General features: G+C 49.7%; 6 protein-coding genes across 6 annotated transcripts; 3 read left to right on the plus strand and 3 right to left on the minus strand.

Moving 5' to 3' along the window:
• Window positions 1–360: 360 nt before the first annotated feature.
• BDZ99DRAFT_428253 (uncharacterized protein) lies at window positions 361–10,501 on the minus strand (the record flags this gene model as incomplete). Its single annotated transcript, XM_033717187.1, has 6 exons — window positions 361–1,329; window positions 1,380–3,989; window positions 4,062–8,113; window positions 8,207–9,043; window positions 9,095–10,086; window positions 10,146–10,501. The coding sequence occupies 6 exons, from the start codon at window positions 10,499–10,501 to the stop codon at window positions 508–510; spliced, it is 9,669 nt and encodes a 3,222-aa protein (XP_033569782.1). The 3' UTR covers window positions 361–507.
• Window positions 10,502–11,027: 526 nt separating this feature from the next.
• On the plus strand, window positions 11,028–11,952 carry BDZ99DRAFT_200273 (uncharacterized protein). Its single transcript, XM_033713243.1, has 4 exons — window positions 11,028–11,174; window positions 11,293–11,345; window positions 11,404–11,501; window positions 11,559–11,952. The coding sequence occupies exons 1-4, from the start codon at window positions 11,112–11,114 to the stop codon at window positions 11,705–11,707; spliced, it is 363 nt and encodes a 120-aa protein (XP_033569783.1). The 5' UTR covers window positions 11,028–11,111; the 3' UTR covers window positions 11,708–11,952.
• A 1,423-nt stretch (window positions 11,953–13,375) lies between these two features.
• BDZ99DRAFT_468767 (HET-domain-containing protein) lies at window positions 13,376–14,350 on the plus strand. Its single transcript, XM_033721338.1, has 2 exons — window positions 13,376–13,433; window positions 13,481–14,350. The coding sequence occupies exon 2, from the start codon at window positions 13,606–13,608 to the stop codon at window positions 14,158–14,160; it is 555 nt and encodes a 184-aa protein (XP_033569784.1). The 5' UTR covers window positions 13,376–13,433; window positions 13,481–13,605; the 3' UTR covers window positions 14,161–14,350.
• Window positions 14,351–14,847: 497 nt separating this feature from the next.
• BDZ99DRAFT_492050 (NAD(P)-binding protein) lies at window positions 14,848–15,981 on the plus strand (the record flags this gene model as incomplete). Its single annotated transcript, XM_033723143.1, has 3 exons — window positions 14,848–15,255; window positions 15,307–15,613; window positions 15,677–15,981. 3 exons carry the CDS (start codon window positions 14,848–14,850, stop codon window positions 15,979–15,981), a joined length of 1,020 nt encoding a protein of 339 aa, XP_033569785.1.
• A 323-nt stretch (window positions 15,982–16,304) lies between these two features.
• Window positions 16,305–17,384, minus strand: BDZ99DRAFT_401001 (uncharacterized protein; the record flags this gene model as incomplete). Its single annotated transcript, XM_033716201.1, has 2 exons — window positions 16,305–16,702; window positions 17,039–17,384. 2 exons carry the CDS (start codon window positions 17,382–17,384, stop codon window positions 16,305–16,307), a joined length of 744 nt encoding a protein of 247 aa, XP_033569786.1.
• A 3,925-nt stretch (window positions 17,385–21,309) lies between these two features.
• BDZ99DRAFT_503764 (uncharacterized protein) lies at window positions 21,310–22,747 on the minus strand (the record flags this gene model as incomplete). Its single annotated transcript, XM_033723984.1, has 2 exons — window positions 21,310–22,088; window positions 22,288–22,747. The coding sequence occupies 2 exons, from the start codon at window positions 22,745–22,747 to the stop codon at window positions 21,310–21,312; spliced, it is 1,239 nt and encodes a 412-aa protein (XP_033569787.1).
• Between the last annotated feature and the right edge of the window lie 90 nt (window positions 22,748–22,837).

Genomic DNA, 22,837 nt, shown 5'->3' on the forward strand with positions numbered 1-22,837 from the left:
CAAAGTTATGGGAAACATCGATGTGTGCAGAGAGCTTGAGTTGTTTGAAGTCAATGTACCCCTTATATTGTGCGGCACGGTGGGTGTTGCGCCACCCAGGGACGGACGTTACTTGGTATCGTAGTTCAACACCACAATATTTCGCATTTGCACTTGGCAGTTGTGGTTGCGTCGGAAATACAGTGGTGTCTGACTTCTCGAGGAGGTTCAGATTTGAGCTTGTCCATATTAGGCAATCTGAATAAATGAGACGTTGGTCTGTTTACTAAAGCAGGTTGAATTGCGGGTGAGGCTCGTCAGAGCATGAGGACGATGGAGTCACCTAGAGCTCAACATCAATTTAGCACCAAGCAAGAAGATCTCCGGAATGGTGTATCTGACATAGCTAAGCTATCTACGATGACCTATTTCACAATGGCAGATAGAGTACCTGCAGAACTCGGGCAAGTGTCATACCAAAGCCTGTACATCGTGCCTAAAAACCCACTATGGTAGCCAAATGAAGAGCTACGGAGTCATCCCCGCCTCCACATACTCTTCATCGCCATTGAAGAAAGCTCCGCCGACTTCGCCAGTCTCATCAAACCCATTCTCCTCATCTCCGAAATCCGCATCATGGTCTTCCTCGGCGTCGAAGAACTCATCGTCTAGATAGTCATCAGCGTCCTCGCTATCGTAGCCATTCATCCTGTCCTTTCCAGTCCCTCGGACGTGCTTCGAATTTGAAGGCACTGGCTTTTGGCCCCTGGAAGCATCCGTAGCAACTTGGAAAAAGGAGTGAGTGGGTGTCAACCTCTTTCCTTGGACGATGTGACCGAGCGGAGTGTGCTCGAAATCCTGCCCCTTTCTGCGAACCGTTAACCACTCGTGCAAGAATGCTAGCGGGTTCGTTGAAAAACACTTTTGCCCCTCCTGCTGCTCATTTGGTCCAAGGTCTTGGTCTTCAGTGTCTCCGTCGGGTATTTCCAATGAAGTCAGATGCGTGTAACTGTTTTCAGGCTTCTCATCCTCCTCGTCCACTGCAACACCAAGGGGTTGGAGTACACTGCTGTGCTCATCCCATTCGAAGTAGAGACGTCCAGCGAAAATTCCAAGCTCCATTTTCAACCAGATCGGTGCATTCCATCCGCGAGGCAGTTCTGGAATCGCATAGTAGCGTAAGTCGTTGAAACGCAGCATCTTCCGAGTAACCGGCGCGGCATAGGTCAGGAGATGGGTGGGCGATTCAGCCATATCTCGAATCAACGCGATACAAATCTCGCACTCCTCCGGACTGATGATCATGTAATCCTCCGTGACAGAGCTCCACAGGATAAAGTTGACCGGTCTCTGTTTCCACAGGTTAGCTGCTTCCAGTAAACCAAACCGAGTAGACTTACCTGAAAGGTATCATCGGATCGGTAGAGAGACACCGTCCGCGTGAACTCCACCGAAACATAAAGCTTCGACGACATTCGTTCTGCATCTATGCCATATTTTGCACCCGCTACAGTTCTCCTCAAGGCAGCAAATGCATTTTGGAAAGCTGCAGATCCTGCAGACAAGCGTCCAGTCTGAACAAACCGAGTGAGATCTCGGTGCAAGCCTCCAAAAGAAAGCGGCATAAGTTGGGTTGGTCTCTGCACCTCCCTGACGTCCTCGACTTCATATGCGACTTCTACCTCTCTCTCTACCTCCACTTCTTCTAAGGCTGAACCATGTACTGCATGGCCGGTGTCTTTGAAGCTCCGTCTCTGGGCATCCAAGCGCTCTTTGAAGGCCGCAAGAGAGGGGCAATACGTAGTCACATCTAAAGCTGCCTTCGAGCTTTTGGGCTCGTAGAGAGTTTTCAGTGTTTGTCGTTCCTTTTGTTGAAGGACAGCCAGATAGGCGTCGCGCTCACAGGTATCTTCCATGAAATCTGGGTTGTCTAGAGCTGCTTGGGTACGCCGGCAGAAATCAATTCCTTGGGCAAAATACAGAGGCTGTAACTGCTCTATTCCTGTGACTGTTTGTTCCAGGACCCATCGGACAACATCATAAGAGTCTACGGGATCGTTGTGCTTCTTCTTCACAAGATCCAAGATAGACTGATGCACTTCCGGGGGAGCAAAGAAGACAACTGATTGTGTGGTTCCTAGTTGTCTCAGCCTCATGGCCGCTTGCGAGAGCGTATCTTTGGTTACGTTGAGGCCGAGCGTAAGCGCACCAATTGCATCCGTAGGTAGCTTAAGATCTGTTCCTCGAGTATGAGCCTCATCCAGGTACACAAGGCATTCTTCGAGATTGTCTGCAAACGGGGATGCGAGCAAAGGTACCCGGTAGCCGTGCCTGTACAAGACCCATGCCTTGTTATCCGTATCAAAGTAAACAGCGGCGGTTGATTCATGATCTTCCACAAGCCAGGCTTTCACAAGACTGAGATTGTCGTGCTCCAAGATCTGTGCTCCTGCGTCTATGAGCACGCGAATCTTCGTTTTAGCGAGCCTTCTTAATATCTCCACCTCTGACAGCCTCCGCCCTCGATGATCGGCTGTTAAAACGAATGTTCTGCTGCGAGGGGCGAGCATGAATGTGAGAACTTCCGCATTTGTGTGCCAGAGCCCAGACAGATCCTCCTGCTTAATGTTCAGTGGAAGCATGTTTCTTGAGTCGTTTGTGCCAGAAAACCCTGTAGTAAGTGCTTTTCTAACTTCCTTGGAGCTTGATTTTGCAAGATTTACATTGTTTTGAGGCGAAAAGAGAGGAATGTCCCATGCTGATGCAGAGAGCTTGATCTTGAACTGCTTCGCGTGCTTTGGGAAGACGAAGTTATTGAGGTAGTGATCAATGACATTCACATTATAGCGAACGTGGCGATGAATCTCAGCTAGTTGAGCCTCGTCGTCTACATTGATCGCGTTCCAATCCCTCAAGGACCCAGGAAGATTCTCAGTCGCCCAGCGTTCGTATTCTGTAGCGGGATCATCTCCTTTGAGAACGTGCTCGAGGCTTTGATGTATTTGTGGTAGAGTAAGGCCGTCGTAATAGAAAGAGAGACAGGTAAACAAGATCGATACGTCAGGATGACCCCACTCGCTTTGAGCTGACGGGACTCCCTTTGCATGATACGGGACAGCAATCGGATCTCTCAGAGGGTTCAAGCCATATTGAACGTTCCACCGCTTTTTCAGAGTGAGGAGGAGAATCCTATGGACGAACAAGCCCCGTAAGAGACGAAGGATTTGGAGACATGCTGGTTTACCGGGGAACATTCCGTGTACTCGTTTGATGATATCGTCGCATACCTTGGCTTCGGAAATGAAGTGTTTGATTGCACTTCGATCGTCTTTCGAGCACTCGTTTGCTGCTGGGAGTACGGATGTTCTACCACTGCATATCTCTTTGACCAACTGTTCAATAAGCGCATCCTCAACATCTCTTCGAAGAAGGTAGATGAATGGGTAGCCACCTGAGGGCCTCCGAACCACCTCAATGCTTTGAGGAAAACGGTATCGAAGGGCTGTCAAATTTGAATCAACTAGACGAAGTATAGCCTCAGCCGTCTGCCATCGATATGGGTTGCCGTCGACTGCACTCTGAGATCCGGAAGGATAGATCAATTGTGTACGAACAGCAAGCGTAATATCGCACTCATCAAGAACATCCCTGGATACCTTGGAAAGCCACCGCTGGATATTCACCATCCAGCCAGCTTCTGCGAGTCTGTCGTCCGAAACTCTCTGCAGACCACTTAACCGGAACGACATAAGGTGTTCAGGAAGCCCCAGTATAATGGAGCATTTCTTCAAAGCTTCCTGATGAATGCTGTAATACTTCTTCAGTGTGTCTGAGTTTGCCTGAGTTTTACGAGAGAAAGGAATATGACAGATCTTCCGGCCAAGCAAGCCGCCTAATCGAGCTTGAAAGATCTGAGCCGTTTGCAGCAGCAGTGAACGAGGCACAATTATTCTCGAAAGCTGAGTCGCATCCGCAAGGACGGCCGCCACCATTGGCAAAATTACGCTAGTCTTTCCCTGTCCCATCTGGTACTGCAAGATGGAATTGCTCCCAGAAGCTGGTGAAATAGTCGCGAGAGCAACGTCCACTTGTCGTGGCCGTATCAGAATATCCGACTCGATTTCGAGGAGAAGCCAGTCCGTGCGCTCAAGCGGCTGCCAATTGGCATGGCCCCCGTTATTTCTCTCCTCTGTAAAACGCTGTTTGTGGCCCTTGGACAGGGCATCTTGTAGTCTCAAGAGTCGCTGTAGTCTCGTGAGCGAGACAGCATAGCGAACCAAGGCCTCCTTCATCCCCTTTCCAAACTCCGCGTGGGCCGTGGATCTCAAGAGTTCGAGAAGAGAAATTCGTGTGTCACAAGGCGCTAGTCCTCCCACTCGAAGCCATTTTGCGCGGGAGTCGTGCGCTTCAAGAGCTTGGCGAATCTCCGCGATCAACCCTTGAGCTATCTTGTCCGCATTTGTGATGTCTGAGGATAGCTGAGCAGGGTTGAGGATTGTTTGGTTGCTCATTGCAGGAGAGAGTCCCTTCAAGGCCACTAGACTGGCCTCAAGATCCCGACCATATTGCTGGCGTACCAGCGACTGAGAACCTGTCATAGTAGAGATGACGCGGTCTAGTTCCTTCGTCGACATCAGGGCTGGTGTAGCCGCAACTGCAAGACTCGGCTTTTCGGACTCCTTGCTAAGCGATCTGCGAGCCCCATTGGGTAGTTCATTCAAAGTGCCACCGACGTGCGTCTTCCCAATGGCACTGGGAATAACGCCAGCGAGAATTCGCGGACCGCGCTTACTGATGAGATCCAAAAGGGTCGGGACTTCACCACCTCGATTTCTTGTGGGAAGCACAGCTTGAGTCTTAGATGATCCACGTGGAAGTTCGACTTCGATGTCAACTTGCATACGATCAAGGATAGCTTGCGCTTGGAAAACATGAGCTGAAAGTTGAATGTTCTGAAACCATCGAAACCACTCAGGCTTGATTGCCGCCATCGCCATTTCGCAATCGAGGAGAATGTCCAAGGAAAATCCTGTCAAACTTGGCTCAACGCATGGCCATTGGGCGAGCAAAAAGTCTGCGAAGGATTCGCATTGTTTTCGGACTAGAGTCTCATGCTGCATCTCTTCTAGTTCGTACTTTTTCCGTTGTTTGTAGCTCAACGTAGACCCAAGCGCATCCTTTACCTCGTTGGTATATGCCTCACGGCAGGGTTTCATCAGCTGGATAAGATGGTCGGAACGTGGATGTTGGTCCTTTCGGAAATGGTTGTACGACGGCCACTGTGGAGGTGTAAGAGATTTCAGGTCATTTGATACGGCGAATGCGATGAGTGTTCGGACAGCGTCCATGTTCACGTCTTTGCCAAACCCAAGAAGTGAGAAGAGAAACATGAGGGAGTACCGGTCTTTGGCCTCGGATCCTTGACATAGTTTGACTAACCTGCCCCATTCGCGTGACATGTCGAGCGAAAGGAGGTCTGAGATCACTACTTTGTCAAAGTTACCGTTGTATCCCCCGATGATAGGCCATTGCTGAAGAATTCCTGCAAGGTCTTTCGTTGTTCGTATGGTGTTCGGCCAGGACCGAACGATGGAGGCGCATCTAAAAACCTTCGATCGGCCATGACTCCTTGGGCAAGAATCTCGGGCGGTATACTCGACATCTGCAACGGTGGCTTGCGGCTTTTCCTCCAGAAAGGAACGGCAATAGCGATGATGCCGAATATAGCTACGTTGGGCTAGGCCAGGATCTCCCGATGGTTCAAGCCCCGGAAGTGAGGCATGTTGGGGCGCAAAGGTCCTCAACTCTTCCGATCTCTTGATTATGGATTCCACAAGATGTCGAAACTCCGGACGCTCAATGTTGATACTTGAGCTAGGATTACTAACGACGGTCTGCATATAGCGGAGGTCCTCAGGATAATACTCCCTCCGAGGGCTGAGCTTTGCAATGTCTTTCAGTATATTGTATGAGTGGATTGACAACGGCTCCCATGGCTGGAATGAACCAGATTTGAGATATTTGATGGATTCCTCTGTTCCGATCCGACCAGTCAGCGGATCTGGCAAGACGAATGAGGTATACGCATGAAACAGGGCTTTCGAATACAATAAAGTCGGTTCTGCAGCGCAATCGAGACGGCCCAGAACACTGTTGATGGTAAAGGTTCCGTATTGGCCAACAACGTTCGCGACATCAACAGCAACGTGTGCGTTGCTCTTGCGACAAGTCAATGTGCCTTTTGGGACGATGATGCTTCGTTGGCGGGGATTCAAAGTCGACCTCAGTACAATTTTGCTGTTTAAACCGTACCAAGTGCCGGCGTCCTGATTTGGATCGATCTCGGACTGCAACTGCGAGCACTCCAACAAGTTCCGCCTGTTGACTGTGAATGAGAGCTCCATTCTTCGTAGATCGACTGTCAGGTTTCTCCACAACGGTTGGAATACCGTAAGATGGTGGCGATATTCAAAATACGTGAATTGGCGCGCAATGCTCTGAAAAAGCGGGCTATGCGGGTCGACTAGTGTTACATTGCGGCGGCGTGCCTGGCGGGTATTCAAATTCAGTACCCAGTCGCTCTCTCTTGACTTCCAAGGTTCCGGGCCTTGCCTAATTTCTAGGAGACCGCTGCGTGGATTGAGCCAGTGAAAGCGGTCGATTACCAGTGAGGAGGGTAGATCAAAATTGGCCGGATTTCCAAATACCTCGCGAGGAACATATTCCAGAATTGCCCCATTTACACAGGCCCTGACGACTAACTGGTTGTCTCGAAGCCCAATATGGGCTTGGTGGTTGTAAGGTAGATGCAGCACAATACCGTGTGACATACCAACCAATGGACTATTGAAAACCAGCAGGTTTTGTGTCCCGAAGAGCAGCTTAAGCAATGGATGTGTCCTATACTGAATTGGTAGTTTGCCCAGAGGAAAACCATTCACTCCTAGAGTCCCATACAAGAGTGCATAGTGTACAACTTGTTGTGACATCTGATGGGTGGCACTCATGACCAGCTCAAGGACCCATTCGTATGGTGGCTGTAGAAAGGCGCATGCAACTGGAGGCTGTGAAACTCCTGCATCTAATACTGGCCAAAACGTATGGATTGCCATCCGCAGCGATCCTTGATTATGCTCGATGGACTGCCGAAGAATATGGCGCATCTTGTATGTCATAATCAAATCGCTGACGAGTCTGTGTCTTTGAGTGCTTGCTAATGTGCCTAGGCCACCAACGAGATTGTCCTGGATGGTAATAGAACTCTCGATGAAGCAGCGAGTCGACATAGGGTCCAGTAGCATACTCTGATCGGCAAACACGATGAAAGTTCTCTTGCAGAGAAGGGCAGCCCACATGGCATACGAAGTTATTCTCTGGGATGTTTCTGCATCCACTGCAATACTGGCCTCCTTCCTTAGGGCTGAAATCCACTCGGAGGTGATTATTCGAGCGTGAGCCAGAAGATCCAGAGCCTTAGCCGAGAAGTGATGATTGACCGATAGTGTCCAGAGCCTCAACATGAGAGTGATGAGCATGTCCATCAGAAACACCTCCCTCCAATTGGCTTTAAGGCCGCTTAACCGGCTCGAGAGCTGTGTTACTAGCTCTTCACAAAACGAGTCGTCTCGAAATACACGATGAGCAGCGCGAAGTACATCGTTTCCGGCTTCTGGTCCAGCCTGCAAAGCAACCGCCGATACCATGCATGAGCTGGCTTCAGTAGAGAAGTTGAGATTGGTCGACCCAAGCTCCATTAGTAACACTAGCCACCGACGATTGTAGCCTGAGGAGAGGCTCTGGAAGGCCATGTACTCATGACTATTGGCTCCAGGAGGGCACATTGACTGGCTTGCAATAATCTGGTTTGACGTCGGTCCATAGTGGTCTGCGGCGAAATCGGGCGACGACTGTAAATGCGCAAATGGGGATCCAGTAGGGAGCTTCAGCTCGAAGTGATGGCATAAGGTTGGTCTCTGGTATTGTTTATCGGGCCAGATACCATGCCGAGAATCGTACATTCGAAACTTCAACCCGCTAGGTAGACAAACATTGTCTAAAGACACAGGAAATCTCACATGTGAATAGTGCGTGTCAAGAAATGCTTTCGCTGATGATGCAAGAGTGGTACCCCAGGCTGATGATGTGTGAGGGACCCCCATACCGTAAGCGGCTGTAGCTTTATCTGCAAGAGTACCCCCGGCTGATGATGCACGAGGGACTCCCGTACCGTGAACGGCCGTAGTTTTATATGTTTTGAGAGGAGCGTAGTCGCAAAGTAAGACACGCGGTGGTTGTATCTTTTCAGTAGTTTCGGATCGAGTGAGTTTTGCGATTATCGTGAAAGTTGAATTGCGGTATCGCGCAAATGCTTCGGGGATTCCAAGCTCAAAAACCACAGCCTTGGTCGCGTTGAGGTCTGCCGGCAGCGGATGTTCGTATATCTTGATGCGGTGGCGCCACGCCTTACGTTCCAAAAAGCATTTCGTACAATTACGAGTGTCGTGATACCGCTCTGAAGTCTCTTCACTGATCTTAAAGATGCAAGAAGCTTCTGAGATCTGCCTGACCATGCTTTCATACTCGGCACTCAAGGCATTCCACTCAACTTCTTTCTGCTCTCGGGCTTTCTGCGCGTCTTCCTCAATATAATCATGCAACCGATGAAGCATTGGGCAGTCTTTGTAGTATCGGACTCCAAAACACTCCTCTGACGGATCGCCGAATATGGTGGCGTGACTATCTCCACTTCGTAACTTCCTTACTTCGAGATAGGCCTGCACATCCTTCAAACGCTTGAGCTGTGAGAGGTGAGGAAGATGCAGTACATCCATCATTGCGGAGGGGAACCCAGGGTGGTATTCGGTCATAAGGGGGTACGTCTTCGTCGCGCATTTGTCCATGGCTACCCAAAGTTCCATTATGGTCAAAAGCATCTCTCCCTTCTGGTCTGCATACTCGTCGTACGCAGCCCCTACTGCAGCGATGTACTTTTCGATGAGGTTTGCGAGCTTGATACATTGCATTTCGCCCAGATCCAATGAGTCATTTTGTAAAGTCGTTAAACCTGCTGAGCCACCTCTGGCGGCGCTGTCGCAGTCTACCGTTCCTGTGGCACACAATGACTCGGAGGCCTGGCCAATGCTCGTCCGGATTTCGACCTCTAGATCGACCAGATCAAAATATCGCTCTGAAAAGGCTTTGAAATGACCCTTAGATGCCAACATAGCCTGGAAATCATTCCGGGACTGATCGTGATCATAGCTCTGTGTATGTGTTGGTCGTGAAGCCTCTTTCATAACTCGGTCGAGATAGGCTCTGGAGTTTGGAAGCTTGAGAACCAGATCTCGTGGATCTGCTTTCTTTGGCAGTGGATACACGGGCCTCCGTGTTGATTTCTTCATTTCCTCCCAGCGAATTTCGATATATCGCGTCGCATCCTGTACAGATTTTTCGAACCGAGTCGTAAGGCTTTCGAATAGACTCTGGTATACAGGACGAAGATCTAGGGAGGCTTGATCTTTATTGACTTCGAGTTTAACTAAGCGACGGCACAGCTTAGCCTTGATCAGGTGTACCGATGCCGGATCCAGTGTAGTCAACGTGTCATCCAGTAGGCCTGCGAGGAGCACACACATCACGAATTTGTAATGTGTCCGTCCGACCTCTCCCCCGAGCAGCACGGAGAGCTCTCGTTGTATCGCAACACGGAGAACAAGCCAGAATTCGGACCTTCTCCACGGCCGGTCGGCGCCATCAGCCCAGCACACATCATCATGTATTCGCTTTTGGAGTAAAGGCGGGTATACTCGACGGCCATTGGCTTCAAGCAACGTCATGAGCATGCTGGTAATTAAGGCTGGGTCTGCCGTGTCTCTGCTTTCGAACGCTAAAGATCCGGCCTTGTGGGTCTTGGCGGCGAAACGCTTGATTGATTCGATGCTGGCTTGCTGTAGAAACGTAGAAAGCTGTTCTTGGAAAGAATCATCGCAGAATATGGACCGTTCTAAGATGACGGTGGTCCCAGGGAACGTCCGAAGCAGTGCATTTTGTGAGGCGAGAACGTCGGCCGACAGCGGGGAGACTTCAAAAGCCTCGAAAATAATATTCCTAAGCAGGCACGAATGAGTTAGTTCTGCTAATCATATGTCGAATACCGTGATACTCACTCGCCGCACCTCCGAAGTAAAAGCCCACAGTTCTGTTCCGATAGATGCAGAATGAGTGTCTCTCGGTCGGTCAGATTTCGAAACTCGCGACACAACGAAGTCTTGTCCAGCTTGCCGCCGGGGTTGCAGGTTCTGCTTGTGTGGAGTGAACGGCATATCGAATCCCAGGCTGCTCGATGCGGTCCGTCGGCGGCAACTGATCGCATGGCCCGACTAGCATTAATGAAGCGATCGATGAACGCGTGCTCGATATTCGTACGATTGCTGTCGTGCCTCCCGGGGAGTCTCGGAGGGAGAACAATGTGGTTGAAGAGGGATTCAAGCAGCTCTGGACGAGCTGAGGTGGTGTGGTCCATCCGGGCAAGGAAGCTGCGGTGTCAACCGCCTCGGAGCGGTTGACGTCGTGAAGGTAGTCTCGGCGGCCAACTGAAATACAATGTAATGATTCGAATGACGAAGGAGCCCCATAGGCTACTATGTGAGGCTAATGGGAGGAGAAGAGGAGAAAAAGAGAGAGTGATTGAGAAAAGTGTGAGGAGTGAGGCAGAAGTTGACCTCACTTTTCCAATGCGGCTAGTGGCATAGGGCCCGTGCGTGTGGGCAGCTGTGATTGGTCGCAGAAGACCGACTCTGGGCGCCGTTTACCCAGGTACTAGGTACCACGCGAGGCACGAAAAAAGTGGCACACTCATCAATTACTCTGCCCGTGTGTACACCTTATTACCACTGCAGGAAGTGCTTCAACACGTTTCCACATAGTCCAAGGCAAAAGGGTCCTATCTTGTTCAGATTCCTGAAAATGCATTGAAGCACCTCAAGCAGTGGCAGACAGGTGTATGCACGAGGCAGCTTGCTGTGAAATTGGAGTGCCACCTTTTCTATGCCCCATGTGGGTGCTCACCTGCCTTCAAACACAAGATTCCGTGAGGCCAAGTTTTCATCCAGTGTTGAGATTGTCGCGCTACAATGCCTAGCACTAGGGGGAAAAGGCTGTCCTCACAACAATCACGACTCAAAGCTCCCCAGAAGGTATACTGATTGGGGGACATCACCCATGCACTCCCAAGCGTCCCACTACTTTTGCTCTTTTTAGGCCCTTCCCCCTGGGGTCCTTCACCATGAGATCGAGTCTTGCTTACATTGATAGGGGAGTAAATGTTGGGAGAGGTTAGTTGCTACAGAGTCTCATCGTTGGGCTGTGTACGTCTTTTCTGGCTTCATCCCTTGAGAAGATATCAAATATCAACCTAAGGCACAGGAAAATCATACTGATAACTTACTGGACCACACTCAACGGCATCATTACCACTGTTAGCTTTTGTAGCAGTTCCAGCTCCGGTCACAGTGGGTTCGAAGATTTGAGTTCATGTCAACTCATAAACATGCTAAATCAACGAAAGGTTTTGCAAATACCGTGTGGCTCCTTGTCTCGGTGTTGCGAATGGTCATTTTTCCGATTCGATTCGGTTACAGCTCCGTCTCACGTCCGATGGCCTAGTGCGCAAGTCAGGTTACAAATGCATCGTAGAAGAGGGGTAATCATCTTGAAAGTAACGCCTTGAAGTATCGTGAGACATAAAGTAGCGGTTTTTTCTAACGCCGTCTGAGGTGGCCCAGAGAGCTATTAAGCTCGTCGAAACTGTTGTTTTCTAGTTCTTCATTACGTACTGGGACCTTAGGCGGTGCTAGGCAAGTGTACGCAAGCTTAGAGTGGTGTACGGTAATCTTCAGTCCAGAAATGGGCCACCTTCAAAATTTTGAGACCAATTCCACCAGGTGTATTGAGCGTTTTCACGCTAGGTCATCGGACGTGAGAAGATGGTGTACAACTCATAATTTGCTTTGAATGGCTGCCCAGGCATCGTACGAAGTAGGGTTGTTTCCTCCAAGAGAAGGTCAAACGATGGTGTCGCAGATGCGAGAAGGTAAAGTGAGGTTCGTGCAACCCATTTGATGGACAACTCGAGTTCGAAAGCGCGTCTACCGCCTCGCTTTATGCAGACAGCTTCGCTATGATGCATGCAAGTGGAGAGAAGGAATGTTGGGTAGAATTGTAAGAAGACGCGGGGTTTAAGGGGCTTGGCTGACTCCTCCGAATCTAGAACAAGCAAGGGCGGACGCTATGGCCGGTATAGAATATGCCCCCAGGAGATATGTCCTGAAACTCGAAAGCCTGGCACCCACAACCACAACCAGAACCTTGCTGAATACTTTCATTTGATCTTGCGTAGAACATGAAGGAACACAGCCAAGCTGGCGTAACCGCTCAAGTACCTTGAAGCATCTCAATCTGCAATAAGTCGGCACCGATCTCGTCTGCCGCTGCTTAAAACTCCCTAATGCTTTTTTGAAATTCTGATTTTTGTTGCTTGGAACAGCCAGTAAGCCTGCCGGGGCAGTGGCCGATGGAAATGCACACTCAGCTGTGCTGTTCATTGCTCCAGATTTCTAGAATCATGTTAGAGTACTATAAGCAGTGGCAGAGCAGTGTACATGTATTAATGATGAGGCACTGTGTATACGGAATCTGCAGTGCACCTCATTCGGCTTCGGTGTTGAATGAGGCAAATGAAGGCAGCCGGCAAGGGCTTCAAGGAGAAGAGTTTCTGTAACGTCAGATGTGAGTTAGACAGTATTTATGGTAAGGCGCGTGCTGTTACATTTATTCTGAGTAGGAAAGGCGGCATTTTGCGGCATTTAAAAGAACTGGATCAGATGACATTTGGCTGCGCTGTTGTTCTACAACTTACTTGCTGCGTTGCTCCAAGGCGGCATTGATGCTAGTTATGGAGTGCTAAAGGTACTTACTTACACGCTGCTGGCCCAAAGCCTTTTAGAGCTCTAAACTTGGGAGAAAACAAAAAGTGTATTGCTAGGTATAGGGGTGATTGTTCCTATTGCAGCATCTAATTTATGCGGTTCATGTTGTATAATAAATAATACACAAGTTATTTACTAATACAGCAAGGGCATAGGAGGATTGAAAGTTTAGTAGACTGTTAAAAGGCAATAACTTATACCTATTATAATGGCCAGTGCTACGTGTACGACCCCTTTTTGCTGCTTGCACGATGTCCTTTTGCTGCATGCACGAACCCCCCCCCCCCCTGCAACCCCTTCACCGCGCTCATGTCTAACTACAGCAGGACCGCCTCCCTGCGCCACACTGTGGGCTTAGTAATCTGCCGCACCCTCCAAGCTGAGCTTGCTTTCCCCTCACAAAGTTGAAACTACCACACTCGACTTACAATACACTTATACTGTCTCGCACTTAGATACGTTTCTTGGGTATAGCATCGTAACCTTTCTATCTGTATACTCGCTAACCTCAATAGCTAGGACTGATATGCTGGATAAACGAGCGAGTTGCCCGGCTCGTGTCTTGAGTTAGGCTGCTGCGGTTTGAACCCAGCCAAACCCATTCCTACCGCTCACCCTGTGCCCAACCCTATGCGAAATAATGCGTCTTTTGCGATGGAGCAATAATACCGAGTTCGGCCTTACCGACGATCTGGCGGATGACGAGGCAATCCCTCCTTATGCGATCCTTTCGCATACATGGCTCGAAGATACGCAGGAACCCACCTTTGAAGACCTTACGAATGGTACTGGCAGGGAAAAGCTTGGATATGAGAAGATCCAGTTCTGCGGAGGACAAGCTAAACAAGATAACCTACAATATTTCTGGGTGGATACCTGTTGCATTAATAAGTCAAACCCTGCCGAACTCTCACACTCTATCAATTCTATGTTTCGCTGGTACCGCAACGCGACTCGATGCTACGTCTATTTGTCGGATGTCTCCAGCCCCCGCACCAACGATGTGTTTCATTCGCAGTCATGGGACTTGGATCTGGCGAGAAGCAGATGGTTTACTCGGGGTTGGACACTCCAGGATGGGTGTGGGCAACTATTCTGCCTAATGTCTACACAGCCTCAACGCCATGCTGGGCATGCATGTGTGAGAGATCTTGGACCCTGCCACGCACTCACCTTCACCAACGCGAAGCCTTAGGCATATAAGTCATGAGTTATTCAGTAGATTTCATATCAGCCCTTCGAGGCATCTGAGAGACGTCTCGCAATCTACACCCGCCGCTTCCATACTTCCCAGCAAGTTTACGTGCCGGCGACCAGAAATAGAGAACATGTTCAATATACACCACTTCAATAAATGGTCATAGTCTATCTTTCTGGTTGAGCAATGTTCCAGATGTTGTTTATCCAGCATCAACCCATGCTTCTTGGAGGCGAATCTGCGCATGGGTGGGTTGAATGAGCGTGTTATGTATCCTTTTGCAACGAAAATTTATCGCATTATACAACTCTGAATAGAGAGCACTCATCGTTGGTATATGGAGTTCCTCGTTCTAAGTTACTCAGCTCATTTCACTTTCGCGTCTCACACAAACTCACATCATGTGGCGGGGTGGCGTTTCCCTTATTCTTCCTCCTCGAAAGCCCTTTCGGGTTACAAAGCTTTATAGGAAAGTTTCCATTTTGGCAGTATGTAAGCTCTATCCTACTATAAGACCGGGCTCCGAGTCCTCGTCTATGTGAGCAAGGCCCCGATACAGACACCAAGGTTTGATCTACTCAAGGGTACTTCAGCTCCCCGCCTCTCATATATATATTTCCCAACACCTCACTTCACGTTCCCATCCACTTTCAGCCCTCTCTCTCTCTCCAATCCTCCTTCAATATGGTCCAAAACAAAACAATAACCTTCACCAAGAACCCCGACAAGTTCCCCATCCTCGGCACCCACCTCTCCATCACTTCCGACTCCATCGACCTCTCCATCGACCCGCCAGATGACGGTCTCTTGCTCAAAAACTACTACATATCCCTCGACCCCTTCATGCGCATGCGCATGGACAAGCCCATCAGCAAACCCTACGTAATTCCCTTCAAACTCGACGAACCAATCCACGGCGGCGGCATCGCCAAAGTGCTCAAATCCCAAAACGCAAAGTTCAGCACCGGCGATATCGTCTGCTTCTTCAACGACCGCGGGCTGCCGTTCCAAGAGTACACGGTCTGCGATGCCGCGTTGACTGAGATCCCGTTTGAAGTGCATAATCCGTATGACATTGATGTAAAGCATTTCGTGGGCGCGCTTGGACTTGCGGGCTTGACGGCGTATTGAGGTTTGTACGAGATCGGGAAGCCGAAGGCGGGCGAGACGATTTTGGTGTCGGCGGCTAGTGGGGCTGTTGGGCAGCTGGTTGGGCAGCTGGCGAAGAAAGAGGGGACGGTGTTTACGGGGATTGTGGGGAATAAGGAGAAATTGAGGTATGTAGTTGAGGAGTTGGGGTTTGATGCGGCGATTAATTATAAGGCGGAAGAGTCTATTGGGGAGGCTTTGAAGAGGATCGCACCTCAGGGGATTGATGTGTATTTTGATAATGTGGGGGGTGAGATTTTGGAGGCGGTGATTGAGAATATGAATTGGTTTGGGCGGATTGGTGAGTGGTTTTATACTTCTTCCTTCGCACAGTTCAAGTTTTCTAACTCTTGTCTCGCCGCAGTTGCTTGCGGTACGGTCTCCAGCTACAACCAGAAAAGGGAAGATAAGTACGGCATCAAGAACCACATAGAAATCTGCACCCGCCGCATCTCGATGCAGGGGTTCATCGCCAGTGACCCGAATATCCTCAAGCACTTTCCAGCACTGCAGGAGAACGTACAGAAAGGGATAGCTGACGGGTCGATCAAGTTCCGTCAGGATGTGACGGTGGGTATCGGTAATGCGATTGATGGTCTGCTGGGCATGCTGAAGGGGGAGAAACAGGGGAAGGCGATATTGCAGGTTGCAGATTTGGAAACGGAGTGACGAATCAAAATGAAAGAACTTTGGGGTAACAAGAAGCAATGAAGGAAAAGAAGACAGATATCGTACGTTTCCTCCTCGAGGAACGGGCGTGATTTGATGAAGTAGTAAAACACCAAGTCAGAATACGCAATATCGTGAATTGTCAGTTGCTCTTGCAGTCCTACTCAAACCCTCTAACCCTCAGCTCTTCCGACAAAATAAGTGTGTTGTACTAGCAATTGATGTATTGAGACATAACAACTCCGCTTTCCTACGCCGTGATTCTATGGAATTCCCTCAAGTGCTAGAACAGATATGGGCATGATTAGTCGGCTTCGTGAATTCTAGCATTCTGTGCAACACCTCTCAGAGTCCCCATCCTTCTCTCTGAGCCGCAAGGGACAGTTATCGTTGAAAATGTAATCCATAAGCCTCTCCAAGCCCTGCAAATCGCCTTCCTTCGTCTCCATCTTGTCTTTGTCAACCCATCCTTTAGTCGCGCCGCCTTCGAAATCAATGACGATTGCATTACCACTCTTGTCAATGACAACGTTATCGGCTTTGACATCTCCCCAAACGACATCTAATGCATGCAAAGTTGACACTGTCTTCTGGATTTGTGAAGCCCATTTCTCCCGAATCTCCCTGGGTGCCTGTTCAACCGTCTGCCATGTGAGAGCTCGATCAATATCAATCCAGTAGTAGAGCTGCCCGCGAGCGATGCCTTTGTTGTTCACAACTACTCCGTAAAGTCGCGACGTAAGCAGTTGATCCGGAAGAATGCCTGACTGGTGGATCTTGCTGTACTTTTTAACTACGGCTTTCGACTCATCCGACGTCCATGAAGATTTCCAAAACAGTGGCTGGCCTTGTACAGAGACTTTGTCGGGAACGATGTCAAAGACAGTACTAGGATCGTCAAAGATGACCTCGACATCGGAGAGTTGGAAGTGAGGGAACAGCGATATAAAGGGTGCCGGTTCTGGTTCTTGCCAATCGTCGAGAACATCAGGTTCATCAGGATCCTTGCGAGTAATAGCACTTGGACGTGGCACTTCGTTGTAGAATTCGAGTTGACATTTGTAGTATTGCCGAGCCTGTAGATCGGCAAGCGTCAACTTTCCGACATGGCGGACGGCCGGTGCGAGTTTTTGGAGTTCTGGCAAGAAATGCGACGCGATCACGTCTAGGTAGTCCCATAGATCAGGGTCATCGACGGAATCGCCACTTAAGTTCGCCTTATTTGTTTGCGCGGCCTCGAGAGCAATTGGCGAGCGATGAAAGTTCGGCATCAAGACGTGAATGTTTAACCATGCGCTCCGCACGCGAACGTAGAGAACAAATCCTCCGGGTGTGGTTTCCCAGCCAGGGAAGTCGTAGTCAGGTTTCCCGAGAGGAGCTTCTGTAGTGTCGTGAAGAGCCATTTTGGTGTAGAATTGAAGAAGGTGAACAGGAAGAGAGAGATCAAACTAGCAATTGCTGCGGTGGTGAAAGAAGTTGAAGATCGATCATTTGGCAAATCGCAGCACAAAGATATGAGTTGAGCGGGTTAAGAACTTCACCATACGCGCCGAAGGCACAAAGAAACTTATAAGTAGGAAGAATGAAACTGGGGGCGGCAGGTGGATCCACGGAGGTGGGAGGGAGGTGAGCCCGGAAAAGTGTCGGGCCGTTAACTTGACCAATAGAAGGGGCTCTTTCACTGTGCCATTCTATTCGGGTACTGTAGGCTGAGTGCTGCGCCGCATAATCAGGCCTTGGGTACGGAGCGCTTTGGAGTCGCGCGCTACCAACCTTTTGAAACGAGCCCGGTATTAGTTGCTAGCAATGCTATCCTACTGATTATTTTTTTGGGACTCAAATGCTGCCCGGCGCTTTCTGTCACTCTTCACCGTTTTAGCTTAACGGCGCAGTCTCCTCTAGATACCTGGGTAGCTTCGCCGCGCCGGGCAGCTTCGCCGCACCGGGTGAGACTGAGAGTTATAAAATGGACGGATGGAAGGGAGAAAGGAACACCATCCAAAGTTCGCTGCATCATTCGAAGCTGCATTATTCCTCATTATTGCTCGAAATTTTCTGATCTAATTCTTCTGCATTTTTCCCCTTCTATTACCTCCCTTCTCTACATTCTCTGTGAAGATGTGCAGGCGAGTCGAAAGAAGCCGCGTGTGCGGGCACACTCAGTTGCTTTGGCGTCCAGGGCCACGGACTTGTCCACGAGCCAGACGTGAGAACGCGCGCCGTCAGAGCAGCAGGTTATACCGATGTTCAGCAGCCTATCAAACCTATACGCAATCGGTACCCATACCTTGCAAGCTGAGCCAGTGTCGCATCAATTTCAAAGTAGCTAGGGGGTTTATATGCTGCCAATGTCAATGGCGCAATCGGAGTGGACAGACGCAATGCCATGGCCCCCCCGAAAGACACGAACGCGAAATCGATATCTGGGCAGTTCGCGTTAACACCCAATGTCCGCACTCAGTTTGCCACCTCAGATGCTGGCCTAATCAATGGGACCCAGAGTAAGCAACGCACAGTCAAGCCTTCGAACGAAAAAAACTGTACTAACGGTCCGTAGTCAAGCTTCGGACGCCAATTCTTAGACAATGCCCGGAGCATTCAGAAGAAGCCTGGGACAACAGTTGCAACTTGAGACAGTCACATACTTACGTTCAACCCCACGTATGATTGTTGTTACAGTCAGATCAAAGTGCTGAGCATGTTACCTAGAAGCTGGTTTCACGCACACCCTTTGGGTCGGTATAGATATCCTTTGAATTTGCGATACTGCACTCGCTTGGTCGAGATTGTTTGGTCAAAGTTACAGTCGTTCGGTCGGAATCGCACTCGTTTGGTCGAAAGTACGCTCTTTTGGTCTGTCGGAAATTACAGGTGTCTTCTTTATTGTAACTTTATCGGTCACAAATACACTCTTTTGGTCGATGTACTTCAATCTCAAAGTTTTGGGTAATTTGTGATGGCATGGAAAATCTAGACTGCTAAATCTTAGTAAATTGATTCCTTACCCTAAACTGTCATCTATAAAGTCACGATCGCGAATCTCCTGGATTTTCGAGCGTGCTTAATTCGGTAGCTAGAAGTTCGTCCTTTTATATACTCATCCGAGATATATTAATCTGCCGTTACTCTCGTACGAATCTATTTCGGGTGGGAAGGTAAGAGACCAGTCGTGGAGGTGCTATGGTGACTGCAGAAGCAAGGGAGGGAGAACAAAGAGAGATCGATGACCGTAGACGTACGTTCGAGAGACAAATGAGCATGCGTATGAGGAAGCAAAGGAGTCTGTTAGAGTCCGTGATTGATTCCTTCATCAAGCTGATTGCTACGCAGCCATTTGCTTCGTAGCTATCTTGATCGCTTGCATGAATAGAAACATCCCAGTAGATGTGTTAAAATACAAAATGTAAGCCATTTATTGCTGCAGAAGTGGATCCGTGGCATGCGTTATTATCTTGAGGATTGTCTTCTATTTGGGGGCTGTTCGGTCCGGATTTCCAAGGTGTAGATTGCTGTAGATTGAACACGCGTAACCAGCTTTCGGCCTGTAGATTTCCTGTAGATTCAATCTCCTGTAGATTGAACCTACAATTGCCCGACTGTTCGGTTTTTTTTGGTGTTGAGCTGTAGATTGCCTGAAGATAGAGTTCCGACGGGCTCAAAAGCCCTGCTAGCCTGCCTCGTATTCCGCATGCAGCCGCCAAGCCTGTAGATTCGCTGTAGATTCAATCTACAGCTTTGAAGTGTAGATGGAGTTGTAGATTCGAATCTACAGCAAATCTACAGGCTTGGCGGCCGCCCGAGCGGCCGTCGATGTCTGAAGTTCTCGTCCTCACCCAATTTTTGCCCTCTCCGCAAATCTATGGCACCGCCCAACGCCACCCTATCGCTCGGCCTCCAGCTGTTGTTACTTCTTGACCTTGCTGTTCTCATCCTGGCCGCTACAGAGGACCGCCTGTCAACTGGCGTACGTGTCCAGAACACCGATATATTCCGAGGAGCGATCTGGACGGCCCAGTTGATGCATGGCCATGAGAAAAGGATGCATAATATGGTGCGGATGAGGTCGGCGGTGTTTGTAAAGCTGGCTAATAAGCTGCGTGATGGGGGCTTTGTACAGGACTCGAATCTGCTTGGTGTTGAAGAGAAGCTGCTCATCTTCTTGCTGGTGTTTGCGGCGAACGATTCCTATCGCAAGGTTGGAGAGGAAACGCAGCATAGCCTGGCAACAATCCACGCGTGAGTCGTCTGGCTACACTATCTATTTGTTAGCGGAATCTGACACTACTGCCAGTGCAGTTCATGAGGTTATACCCGGTCTCCTCCAGCTCTACAATGAGGTTGTAGTCCTCCCTCCAAACGAGACTCCCGAAGAGATTGCCGACGAACCCAAACGTGACGCCCTCCAGGACTGCATTGGAGCTATAGACGGCACGCATTTGCCAGTGTCAATTCGTGGTGGAGAGGACCGGCAGGCTGCCTGGTGAGGCAAAGAGAAGAGGTTGACACAGAACGTCTTTGCTGCTGTCGACTTTAAGTTAAACTTTGTATACGCGCTTGCTGGATGGGAAGGTACTGCTCATGATCAGCGAGTGTTTGATGCAGCGATAAATCAACAAGAGCATCCTTTTGAGGTTCCGGCTGGCCGCTACTACGTAGCTGACGCTGGCTACGCCAACACTAAGACGACTCTGACACCATATTGTGGGGTCTGATATCACCTAAAGGAACAAGAGAGAGCTCAGCTGAGGCCGGCGCACGAGAAGGAGTTGTTTAACCTATGACACGCTTCGCTACGGAATGCAGTAGAGCGGATGTTTGGAGTCTTTAAGGCAAGGTTCTAGTACTTCAGTGCACCGCGTACGAACTTTCTGATAGAGGTTCAAGTCCAAATTGTTTACTGCTGCATGGCGGTGCATAATTTTATTAATCTAAACCACCCAACGGACCTGGATGAGCCCCCAGTTGAACCAGTTTATCCAGATGAAGCTGACGCTATTAGGGCAGAGGAAGAGAGCGAGTTTGAGATGGAGGATAGAAGAGACGCTATAGTGAGGTGGATGTGGAACGACTACGTTAAAATCCAGTGGGTTCGCATTAGAGAGGTAGTTGGACTTGTATTTCTAGAGTAGCAAATAGGCGTGTCAAAAGAAATAGTACGGCCGCACCAAATTTATAGACACACTTGTTTAGGCTTTGAATTCTATAGTCACAATATATCGCTTATATATCAGCCTCTTGTTCCTCCTCCTCCTCCTCCTCCTAACCCTCAACCTCAACACTACGGCCTAGCTGCACCGTACGGCCTACTACTTTACTAACTCAAGCCTCTCAAATAGCACCTGACGTTAGCAGGAAGCTGTTGGCTCTGGAGTCTATCTCAAACGTCTCTCGCACGGCTAACTGTTCGTCGATAGATAGGACTCTCTCGAATTCTGTAAACGCCGTAGTTGCACGTCCCTGTAGTAACCCTACTGCAGCCGGCGCCGTACTCTGCATCATCTGCTCGGTCAATAGCTTCCTTGTAGCAGTGGTCTCCTTTGAAACCGCCGCTGCAGTTTCAGCAAGCATTGACTTCTTAGTCCGTCCCTTCTTTACGTTCTCCTCCAACCGGCGAGCGGCTGCCTCTGCCGCCCGCTTCCTCAGGTTTATATTTGACGGTTTCTTAGGCCCCGGAGTTGGCCGAGGTAGTGGCGTAGCAGAGGCCGCCGTAGAGGCTGCCCGGGCAGGTGTTGTTAAGCTTCCAGGCGGAGCCGGAGTAGAGCTTCGAGACGGAGCCGGAGTAGAGCTTTGAGAAGGTGCAGTTGAAACAGGAGTAGAGGAAGCAGACCCGTTTGATGCTGGTGCAGTAGAAACTGACGTACGGCCAGTATTATCCTCGTCGTCCTCTCCCTCTCCGTCTTCATCTACTCCCCCATCATCGCTTATAAAGTTATCATCCTCCGCCGGCGGCTCCTCGTAGTCCTGTACGGCTTGGCTAAAGTCCTCATCTGGATCCTTAGCCTCATCGACGTCATCCTCATCTAGCACTAGGCCAGCGTTGCCGCCCGAGTCCTCCTCATTCTCTTCTAACACCTGCTGCATCTGCTGCGCCGTACGACTGTGTTGGCCTGTTGCTACAATTCCATGGAAGAGCTCGTACATCTGCTTATGCGCAAGGGGAGTTTTATGCTGCTATTTTAGGTGCAAAGGATTGGCCTCAAAAGTCCGCCGCCATGACATCGGCGTCAGATACAGGTACGTCATTCGCATCTACACTCCAGCCAGAGTGAGAGAAGTGCGCCTTCCAATTATGCCATAGTTTCCTACCTTCAGAGTGCTTTGACCGGCACTGCGGCTTCTGCACCGTTAGATCATGTTCTGTAGCCTCTTGTACAGCAGCAATAGCAAGCGTCCAACACCGAGGATGATACCCGCTCTGCGCGCGCAGTCCAATCTTTACTCCTCCAAGCAAGGCATCGTACATCGCCACCACCATCTTATCCGTCCATTCTATCCTGGGCTTCTTATCCTTTGCTCTTGGTGCCTTCTTGGCGGGCTTTGAGGCAGCGGCAGCGGCAATTGCTGCCTCATCTGCTGCCTCAGCTGCTGCCTCATCCGCTGCCTCAGCGGCGGCCGCGATGGCCTTGGCTGACAGCTTCTTCTTCCGTTTTGGCGGTGGAGGTGTCGATAGCGCTGCCGGAGGAGCATCTATGTCGGCGGAATTCGAGGCCTCATTGGCAGGCTGCGCAGTAGGGCTAGTAGCTTTGAACTGATGGGTAAAAGACATTTTTAACACCAAGCTGACGTTGGAAATAGCTATCGTAGGTTGTGTAACGGGAGGATTGAATTTCATTGGATTCTGCCCCCGTGCGCACGC

This window comes from Mytilinidion resinicola, assembly GCF_010093595.1.
Source record: "Mytilinidion resinicola strain CBS 304.34 unplaced genomic scaffold BDZ99scaffold_30, whole genome shotgun sequence".
NCBI classification, from domain to species: Eukaryota; Fungi; Ascomycota; class Dothideomycetes; order Mytilinidiales; family Mytilinidiaceae; genus Mytilinidion; species Mytilinidion resinicola.

Excerpts from the sequence above, each read along its gene's own strand:
- BDZ99DRAFT_200273 (XM_033713243.1), top strand. The coding sequence starts at position 11,112 with ATGCCTAGCACTAGGGGGAAAAGGCTGTCCTCACAACAATCACGACTC. Across the intron at positions 11,175-11,292 it reads GACTCAAAGCTCCCCAGAAG|GGGAGTAAATGTTGGGAGAG; the intron begins GTATACTGATTG and ends TTACATTGATAG. Across the intron at positions 11,502-11,558 it reads CGGTCACAGTGGGTTCGAAG|CGTGTGGCTCCTTGTCTCGG; the intron begins ATTTGAGTTCAT and ends TTTTGCAAATAC.
- BDZ99DRAFT_468767 (XM_033721338.1), top strand. The coding sequence starts at position 13,606 with ATGCGTCTTTTGCGATGGAGCAATAATACCGAGTTCGGCCTTACCGAC.